The sequence below is a fragment of the Branchiostoma floridae genome, chromosome 7, assembly GCF_000003815.2.
Source record: "Branchiostoma floridae strain S238N-H82 chromosome 7, Bfl_VNyyK, whole genome shotgun sequence".
In the NCBI taxonomy this organism is placed as follows: Eukaryota; Metazoa; Chordata; class Leptocardii; order Amphioxiformes; family Branchiostomatidae; genus Branchiostoma; species Branchiostoma floridae.
In genome coordinates, this window is record NC_049985.1 from 21,407,652 (window position 1) to 21,417,946 (window position 10,295).

The window sequence follows — 10,295 nt, forward strand, 5'->3', positions numbered from 1 at the left end:
CGACACAGTTCGGCGGCTGATTGAGCTCGGAGCAAGACCTGATTTACTGGTGGTCAGTTACAGGGCATGAGGTAAGCTTTGCATTCTTTGAGAACATACATTTAGCACGGACGATCGTTTGAGATTTCTTATGAAGACAAACTTTCAAATAAAGTCGGATTGAGTTGCTTGGCTATGCTTTTTCTGTTTTCAGTAAGTGAGTGTGTGTGTGATTGTGTGTGTCTGTGTGTGCGTCTGTTTGATTGTGTAATTGTGTGTGTGTGTGTCCGAATGTGCGTGTGTGTGTGTTTGTGCATGTGTGGTGCATGTTTTATACTGCACCGATCCACAGACAAGAACCTAAATGTCATGAAACCATGCCTTATTTGAAATGTTCTTGGCCTAGTTCCCTAAACGAGTGAAATCTTCCACTAGGTACTACAAGCCGGGGACAGAAATCGGAAAAGGTGAAAATGAGGAGAGTTTGAAGCTGGTAGAAGAGGCGAGGAAGTCCAAGCTGTTGAGATGCTGCAACCCTACGTGTGGCAAACCAGGATACAGGTAGGTTTTGCTAATGATGTTTTCACCGTTGAAATACTTTTCCATCCTATCGTATGTATAAATGTTTTTATAAACGCAAACAGTGGTTACTAGGATATTTTCTTCTAAATCCATACAAGTCTACGAAACTAAATTGACAAACTTTTCTGAACTAGTACTGTGCACAGTCACTGAATAGCTTTTGTACCTTTCTCACATTCTACAGGTCAACTGGAACCCTGAAGCTGTGTGGCCGGTGCAAGCTGACCCGCTACTGCAGCCGTGACTGTCAGAAACAACACTGGTCTGTCGGACACAAGAAGTGCTGTGGGCATGACGCGTACAATCACGATGAAGCTGATCCCCTCCAACAACGGATGGCTGATAAAAGCCATATGAAGCATAGTTGATTACATGGTGCCATTTAATACAGACATGTACTCTGACGAAGGACCAAACCATATGGCTGTCTTTCACTGAGGATATGATTCTGGCGTTCTTGTAGAAATGACGCCCTAAATGAAGCTCATACAGTTGCACGTTTCAAATGACCTTGTTTGATTTCTCTTGTAGAAGAAAGTAAAACCGTTGAACGAGTATATGATTAGTTAGTTGGATTTTACGACGGAAACTAAAAAAAAACTGATTACACACTTTATTACACATGTGCATGCTTGTTTGTTGTAGCAACGGACATCTTTGTGTTTTCAGACAAAGATACGAAACACATTTGAATTGAATGTAAGAAAATTAAACACACTGAAAAGGCTTGTTGTATTACTGTTACCATTTACTTGTTCGCCATTTAAGAATATAGAGACACTCGTCAAGAAATTGTACAATATTCAGACAAAGGACACAGCAAGGAAGGTTTACTGATGTTTGCCTACAAGTTCAATGTTATTTGTCAGTTACGTACTTCTACATCAATATTGTACATGGCATAGAATGGCTCTCTTTAGTAAATCTTTGACATGTTTTAATGTCTACCCTACATGACAAACACGCAATAATACTATTCATTGTTGTAATATAATATGTATAGTCATTAATCCTTCAATTGTACTGTCACGGGTCTTACAGCCAATTGGCTATACATTTGTATAAGTCAAACATCACCTTTATTCCAAGGATATATCACTTATACATATTAAATTGGACTTTATACCAATTAACTATTGTAGTTGCGTACATTTTATTGCTCATGAAAAAAAAAACAATTTTCGCCCATCTCTGACATTTTCTCGACACTTTCATATATCTACAAGCAGACAAAGTCATTTCGTACACTTTTCGGTATAAACTCCTGTTATGGGAATCCTGGTATTGACGAGGGACCCTACCACGGCGTATATCAAAATTTATGGATTTATTCCATTAGGTCAGGGTAATAACCATCTCCTGTTGGAGCAAATACAGAGAAAAATGACCCCCGGTCAGTGTCAAGGCATGAGGTAAGTGTTGCATTCTTTGAGAATATACATTTACATGTATGTCGAACGATCGTTTGAGATTTCTTATGAAGAGATACTTTCAAATAAAGTCGGATTGTGTTGTGTCTGTGTGCGTCTGTTTGTTTGTGTGATTGTGTGCGTGTGATGCGTGTTTTACACTGCACCGATTCACAGACAAAAATCCAAATGTTATGAAATCATGCCTTATTATCAAATCTTCCGCTAGGTACTACAAGGAGGGGACAGAAATCGGAAAAGGTGACAACGAAGAGAGTTGGAAAATCATAGAAGAGGCGAGAAAGTTGTTGAGATGCTGCAACCCTAAGTGTGGCAAACCAGACCACAGGTAAGTTTTGCTGATGATGTTTTCCGTTAAAATATTTTCCGATCCTATCGTATGTTATTTTCAGCTCAAAGAGTGATCGTGAATACAAGAATGCTTCCTTCTAGATGCATACAAGTTGACAAAACTAAATTGACAAACTTTTCTGAACTAGCACTGTACACAGTCACTGAATAGCTTTTGTACCTTTCTCACCTTCTACAGGAAAACCCTGAAGCTGTGTGGCCGGTGCAAGCTGACCCGCTACTGCAGCCGTGACTGTCAGAAACAACACTGGTCTGTCGGACACAAGAAGTGCTGTGGGCATGACGTGTACTTGTAATCACAATGAAGCTGACCCCCTCCAACAACGGATGGCTGATAAAGGCCATATGAAGCATAGTTGATTACACGATGCCATTTGATACAGGCGTGTACTCTGACAAGGGACCAAACTATGGCTGTCTTTCAGTTTCACTAAGGATATGATTCTTGCGTCCTTGTAGAAATGACGCCACAAAGCTCGTTCAGCTGCACGTTTTATATGGCATTGTTTGATTTCTCTTAGAAGAAAGTAAAAACGTTGAACGAGTATATGATGAGTTAGTTGGATTTTACGACGGAAACTAAAAAAAAGTGAATACACATGTACACTGTATTACACATACGCATATTTGTTTATTGTAGCAATGGGCATCTTTGTGTTTTCAGACAGAGGTACGAATCACAGGAACTTTGAAAGTAAAAAAATTAAACAGACACTGAAAAGGCTTGTTGTATTACTGTTATCATTTACTTCTTCGCCATTTAAGAATATAGAGACACTCGTCAAGAAATTGTACAATACAAATGTATTCAGACAAAAGACACAGCAAGGAAGGTTTACTGATGTTTGCCTACAAGTTCAGAGTTATTTGTCAGTTACGTACTTCTACATCAACATTGTACATGACATAGAAGTGCTCTCTTTAGTCAATCTTTGACATTTTTCAATGTCTACCCTACAAACACGCAATAATACTATACATTGTCGTAATATAATATGCAAAGTCATTAGTCCTTCAATTGCACTGTCACGGGAGCCAATTGGCTATACATTTGTATAAGTCAAACATCACCTTTATTCCAAGGATATATCACTTATACATATTAAATTGGACTTTATACCAATTAACTATTGTAGTTGCGTACATTTTATTGCTCATGAAAAAAAAAACAATTTTCGCCCATCTCTGACATTTTCTCGACACTTTCATATATTTACAAGCAGACAAAGTCATTTCGTACACTTTTCGGTATAAACTCCTGTTATGGGAATCCTGGTATTGACGAGGGGCCCTGCCACGGCGTATATAAAAATTTATGGATTTAATCCATTAGGTCAGGGTAATAACCATCTCCTGTTGGAGCAAATACAGAGAAAAACAACCCCCTTGTAAAGGTCGGTATTGTGTATTCGTCCAGCGGTTGGATGAGGAGATTGTTACTCTCCAAGCAGAGGTTCGGTTCCGGCTGTTAAAGAAAGCAGCACAAAGTAGAATGTCGATAAAAAGCCTAAAACTCGTGGGAGAAAAACAATCCAAGCCGAACCTCTGGTTGAAGAGTAGCCGTAACTGCATCTTCATGCTCTGACCCTTCTGACTAGCCCCCCATCTCCTCTAGCCTTTAGCTGGCTCAACAGGTCACTGAAAAATGTAAAAATACCAAATACAGTGGAAGCCCGCTTAATTGCACGGCCTGTTTGCCAGCGAATTTCGTGCAATTATCCGGCTGGTGCAATTATGCGAAGTTATCTAGCTGGACCGCACCGGTTTTGGATTTGGGGATTCCGTGCAGTTAACAGAAGTGTGCATTAATCCGTTGTGCAATTAACTGGCTTCTACTGTATAGAGATATGCCAGAAGAGTTAACTATCCGAGGATACTTCTCTGTCATGCTGTATCTCTATATTTGTATTCATCGTCTTTTGGCGTCTCTTGAAAATAACAGCAAGTGCGACAAAAATCTTACGCGAAAGCTAGAGAGGCATGGACCTTACTGTATGACAGTATAAAAAGCTTCAGTAGTATTGTCCCGTTATTCTACATTGAAGGGATATATGGCGGTTAACAATGTAAACTAGAAAGGCCGACATTTGCTTAAGAGCAAATACAGCATATTTCAGCCATACCCTTTCCCACGCAACATTGGACTGTTCCAAATCACCCCTGCGCAAAAATGGAACATCCTCTTAATAGTACCTGTACATTATCCCCCAAAGTGGACTGGTATTGTGAATTGATTCCAGGTAAAAACAGAGCTTGCTTCTATTTTTCAGAAAATGACAATAATCACACCTTCCATTCAGAAAATTTTCATCATGACTGAAAATTGTTGAATGACTTCATGTAATGTCATTAACAATTTTCAGTACGATAACTAGGTGTAAGTTTAAAAAAGTATAAGCTCCTTGTGATGTGGGTACATTTATTATTGCAGTGAACTTTTTTTATTCAAGTAGGGCATACGATTTAATAGTTATCAAGCAGGTGCAGGTACTGTAGGAGCGTTTGTTAAAGTTTGTTTTTAGTTGCCTTTGACGGTTTGACCTGAAATAGTGTTACGCTAAACTCCTGAAGAGAAGTTAAGTGACTGCTGCGATTATCATAGATATGCCCCTAAGAACTGATACAATATAAAGCCTTCTGAATAGTCTAAAATGCGAGAGCCTTAGGCGGGCTTCGCTCCCCCTGGCGGGAACACTGCTATATACGGGATCATGAGGCCCCGCTTATGAATATTAATTAGCCTTTGGCCTCCTCTTCGCTGATTGGCTAGGTCTTTGATTCAATTAACTCTCCGGCTGACGCGCACAGGTGTGGCTCTGTGCGGGGTCACGGAAGGTCACGTCAGAAGGCCAAAAGAAAACAAATTTCCCCTCAGAAAAGTGCCAAAATTAATCATTTCAAAGTTGTTTATGTCAAAAATTTTACTTGAATCTTGTTACCAAGTATCTAATGCCTATCTATACCAAATTTCAGGTCATTTAATTGTAATACCAGGGTACAGGGGCCAAAAGTGTCCCTTTTTTGGTCAAAAATTGGCCAAAAATCGCAAAAATAAGCATTTTGTTGCACTGTACACCAAAAGTGTTATTGAATTTATATGAGGGCATTATCAAGGCACATCTGTGTCAAATTTCAGCTCATTCGGTTGCAATACCAAGGTACAGGAGCCAAAAGTGTCCTTTTTTGGTCAAAAATTGGTCAAAAAATCGCAAAAATAAGCATTTTGTTGTACTGTACACCAAAAGTGTTATTGAATTTATATGAGGGCATTATCAAGGCACATCTCTGTCAAATTTCAGCTCATTTGGTTGTAATACCAGGGTACAGGGGCCAAAAGTGTCCTTTTTTTGTCAAAAATTGGTCAAAAAACCGCAAAAATAAGCATTTTGTTGTACTGTACACCAAAAGTGTTATCAAATTTATATGAGGGCATTATCAAGGCACATCTCTGTCAAATTTCAGCTCATTTGGTTGTAATACCAGGGTACAGGGGCCAAAATATACAGTTTTGGTCTAAAATTGACCAAAAAATCTCAATAAAATCATTTTAGAGGCAGATATGAAAAAAATGGGAAAAAAGCATCAAGGTATTGGCCCACTCTACCCCTGTGCCGAATTTCAGGTCATTCGGTCCAGGAACGGCGGAGATGAATCACTTTGAAGATTTGACAGGAGAAAGAAAGAAAGAAAGAAAGAAAGAAAGAAACATTACGAATACAATATATTTCACCATACTATGTATGGCTGAAATATAAATAGAAAGCCAGGTGAAACGCACAAAAGACGTCGAAAGCACGCCAGGCTCTGCTTCAAAGGTACGTCCATAAAAGATAGAACAAGAAGTACACACCCATACGTAAAAGGTACCATGATTTTTACATGAAATGTACAAATAGAAAACATGTTATCATTACTTCATTTAATTCCCATCCTACCCATGGGAAATTCTTGTTTTTTTAATGATATAGCGAACAGTATAATAACTGTTCTAGTAAAAGGTGTGTATACTATATCCGTAAATTTGTGCAACTCGCTGCCTGAGATAAAACTGAAAACTGTCGCAAATTCACATGGCCGTAATCCGTACCGTTTGCTGAACCCAGACGATGCATTTTGGGATTGAAAGTCAGAAAGGGATTGTGGGAAGTACATCCAAGCGCAAGAAATACATAACCCAATGTGTGAAATATAGCAAAAGTTCACAGTAAAAATAGAAAACATAAACCTCTCCACACTACAACTTTTACGTTCTCAGAAAAAATGCGTTTCTAGCTACACGTATTTGTCATTAGTCTACCTCACGTGACAATAGATCACGTGACTAGACAATAGCTCACGTGACAAGATAGCTCATAAGGTGACCAGACAACTTGCTGCTTCAGTTCAACCTCAGACAGCACACGCGCAAGGTGTCGACAACAGCGGTTCTAACAAAATGGATGCAACTGACGCAAACATCTACCTATTCGATGCTGTCAGTAATGGATCACTTCGAGGCGTTGAAGCGGCTTTGAAAGCTGGTAAGCACAGATTGAAAATTTTTTCCTATTTGATTGAAATAGAAAATCAGAATTCCACACTGGGATTCTGAAACCGTTCATATTGGATTACGATTAACCATTATAGAACCAAGTAATTATAAACCGTGGTAGGAAATTTACTTCCAATAACAGTTGCTGCAGTCTTGCGTTTCTGTGATTTAAAGAAGAATAAGATGAATTCGACTTTTTTTCTGAAAGAAGATTGTATAGAAGCCCCTTGGTATATATATAGTCGGTGCCTCCGCTTAGGACTAGAAACGTGGGCAATTTTGTTTATGGACAACACTCACTAAGTGACTCTAAGGACTCAATCATTTTGCAATTTCTTATCTCAACCTCATTGCTCAGTCACAGTGAGTATCAAACCATGCAGTCCACTGAATATGAATAAACCAACACGTTTGCACAGTGCATGTATAGTTTTCTTCGAGTCTTTGCAGCTACGCACATTTTAGTACTGTATACATTTTCAGTAGAAATGTAACTTGCTTTTTAGTAATCAGTGTTGGAGATTGATTTGGGACAAGAAATGATTATTCTAATGTAAATCCACAAATTGGACTTGCCCACAAGTGTGAAGAACTGAGTGTAGACAATTTTGACTCAAAAAGTGTAGCGTCACTTTTGTTTGTTAAAACAAACATCGTCTATTGTTCTATCTAACAATAGACGATAATGACAATGTCCCCTGGAGTCTCATTCACAGGTTGCCGTGCAGGTTTGTGGGATATATGAAGTGTGTGGCACTTAGATGGATTAAAGGACATCTGCCATTGGTTTTGCCAATGGGTCAGTGCGTCAAGGTCAGCTTGTAAGCCTTGTACGTCACTTGGGTGTTCAATAATACGGTAAAGCAGGCAATCGTCTGCAAACAAACGCACGTTGGAACATATCCCCAACCCAGTATCTTAAACCTGCCCAACGCAGAACCAGAGGAAGTCACATGTTTAAGTATCAGTTAACCACAGCTAAAAGAGACTGTTTTAAGTTTTCTTTTTTCCCTCGGACGGTTGCCGAGTGGAACAGACTGCCGGGGCACACTGCCCAGGCCCCGTCAGTCGAGGCCTTTAAGGCCGGTTTGGCTGCCTTGCCCTAGTCCGCAAGCCACCCCCCCCCTCAGCGACGCCCCAGCAAGGGTTTTTAGAGGGTACACAAGACGAAGACGAAGGTGTCCAATCCTTGTGTATCAGTAGACGCGTCTTTTAGCTAGGACGTGTACGAAAGTCCTTGCTATTTGTTATGCCTACCCGACTGCACATTGTGTAATTCAGCTGTACTGAATGGTTTATCATTTATCACCAAACGCAGGTGCAGACATTGACTGCAAATATGCAAGGTGCGAGGACTCACGTCCCGCGACATTATTGTTCCATGCCTCCTGCATGGGAGATGTAGACACCGCGAGACTGCTGCTCTGCAAGGGGGCGTCTTTGGTGAAGAGATCAGACAGGAGCGCATTCGCACCCCTTCATGCAGCAGCGATCAACGGTAGGTAGATGCTTATTCGTCGTCATTACCTTACTGTTTGTTTGCATTTATTGTTCTCCTCACGGTATTATCAGCATCACGAGAAAAGCCTTCCTAGGGAGTTGCGCTTTGAGCAAAAAGGCCTAGGATCCCACGGATCCCAACTTTCGTCTTCCTGCTGGATACTGGCGAATCTAACGGCCTAATGTGCACTGAACCACCACTCCCACAGTGTCTCTGTGCTCCAGCCTACTCCTGGCTTCTTCTATCGCCTCTACAGCCGACCAATTTCTTCCTGACCTCAACCTGCCCCCACCTCTCTTATGTTATCTCCAAGGTCAATTGCATTCTTACTTTCGCGCCCCTACACTTATACGGCTAAGTCTGCTAAGATCAGATTACCACAGATGCGCGTATTGTTAGTACGAAGTTTGAGATAAATGCTTTTCCTTTTATTGACAGGAAAATGATTGTTAACCAAAGCTAAAAAACAATACAAAATGTTATATACGAGTACACGTGCTACAGGTGCGAATATTTTGCTTGTCAAGTTGATATGTAATTCTCGTGACACAAATCCATCTTAGGGAGGACAGAAATAGTGGACTTGCTGGTGCAGCATGGTGCAACATTGGACGTACGTGACAGCTGTCAGAACACACCACTCATGAGAGCCTGTGATCACAACCATGTCGACACAGTTCGGAGACTGCTAGAACTCGGAGCAAGACCTGATTTGACCGGTGGTCATTGCCGGGCTATAAAGTAGGTGTTGCATTTTTGGGGGAATATGAACCTGTACATTGAACAATTTTAGATTTGTTATGTTAAAAACTTGTTACCTTCAAAGTGAAGATACATGTATGGGGTCGTGAAACTGTTTGTTTCTTTGTCACTAGAATTCCACGCCAAAGCTTTACAACTGATGTGTTTTATGTGTTTGTCATAAATTATGCAAATAAGGTCCTCATTTGAATAAAGTATGTTAGATGATTATCTCTATCTTAATTATGGAATAATACTGTAACAATATTTCTTTATAATTTATGCAAATGAGTTCAACATTTGCATAATCTATGTTCACATGTACATAACTTTAAATGCCCCAAGTGTGAATTTCCCGTCATTGACCACAAATAGACCACAGTATTTTCTCATCAACTATGCGAATTAGGTTTTCACTTGCCTAATGTTAGTCTATCCGAGTGCTCTTTCTCAGCTACAAAGGTCACATGTTGGGATAGTCCTATAATGGGACAGAGCTGGTTCATAACATTTTCTCATTAATTATGTATGTGTGTGTGGTTTTATACTGTTCTGATCCATACAGAGCAACTCTGATGTCCTAAAGTAGTAATTTATGTGTGTCAAATAGAAAACACCGTCAGATAGATTGATATTTCCTGGCCTAGTTCCCTAAATGGGTTATGTATTCCACTAGGAGCGATGAAAATGAAGAGAGTTGGAAGCTGATAGAAGAGGCGAGGAAGACCAAGCTGTTGAGATGCTGCAACCCTAAGTGTGGCAAACCAGGCAAAAGGTAGGTTTTGCTAATGATGTTATCATCGTAAAAATATTTCTTCACCATATATTTTACCATGCTATCGTGTGTGCAAATCAACATTATTGTCTGTGTAAGTTAACCAAAAGAAAGTATGTTTCCATATAAAATAACTAATAAAAAATAAGATACCTTGTGAAAGGAAGACGACAATTTTTCGGACATCTACACAGTCCTTCAATATTGATTGTTTACCTGTTACATCTTCTACAGGAAAACCGGAACCCTGAAGCTGTGTGGCCGGTGCAAGCTGACCCGCTACTGCAGCCGTGACTGTCAGATACAACACTGGTCTGTCGGACACAAGAAGTGCTGTGGGCATGACGAGTACTTTGAAGACTCCTTCCAGCGAGCCCTGAGAGACATTTGCATCTTGAAAAATGC

General features: G+C 40.0%; 4 protein-coding genes across 6 annotated transcripts in view; all 4 read left to right on the forward strand.

Annotated features, from left to right (window-relative positions):
* Positions 1-3,254, forward strand: part of LOC118419686 (poly [ADP-ribose] polymerase tankyrase-2-like) — a 27,511-nt gene extending 24,257 nt beyond the window's left edge. Inside the window, exon 5 of the mRNA XM_035826211.1 lies at positions 2,521-3,254. Coding sequence (XP_035682104.1) covers positions 2,521-2,638 — 118 coding nt within the window. The 3' untranslated portion in view covers positions 2,639-3,254. The remainder of the gene's footprint in view (positions 1-2,520) is intronic.
* LOC118419704 overlaps positions 1-10,295 on the forward strand; it is a 16,093-nt gene that overhangs the window by 712 nt on the left and 5,086 nt on the right. The gene's annotated exons all lie outside the window — the stretch shown is intronic.
* On the forward strand, positions 52-1,694 carry LOC118419707 (ankyrin repeat and MYND domain-containing protein 2-like). Its single transcript, XM_035826241.1, has 3 exons — positions 52-71; positions 415-540; positions 746-1,694. The coding sequence occupies exons 1-3, from the start codon at positions 67-69 to the stop codon at positions 927-929; spliced, it is 315 nt and encodes a 104-aa protein (XP_035682134.1). The 5' UTR covers positions 52-66; the 3' UTR covers positions 930-1,694.
* The window catches only part of LOC118419684 (poly [ADP-ribose] polymerase tankyrase-2-like), a 24,622-nt gene continuing 21,022 nt past the window's right edge, over positions 6,696-10,295 (forward strand). For 2 of the 3 annotated variants that reach the window (XM_035826207.1, XM_035826206.1), the window contains exons 1-2: positions 6,696-6,862; positions 8,192-8,371. In XM_035826207.1, coding sequence (XP_035682100.1) covers positions 6,778-6,862; positions 8,192-8,371 — 265 coding nt within the window. In that variant the 5' untranslated portion in view covers positions 6,696-6,777. Of the gene's footprint in view, positions 6,863-8,191; positions 8,372-8,937; positions 9,116-9,791; positions 9,891-10,295 lie in introns of all 3 variants that reach the window. The other variant, XM_035826205.1, reaches the window with a different exon arrangement.

Coding starts and splice junctions, on each gene's coding strand:
- LOC118419707 (XM_035826241.1), top strand. Junction 541..745: donor TGTGGCAAACCAGGATACAG/GTAGGTTTTGCT, acceptor CACATTCTACAG/GTCAACTGGAACCCTGAAGC.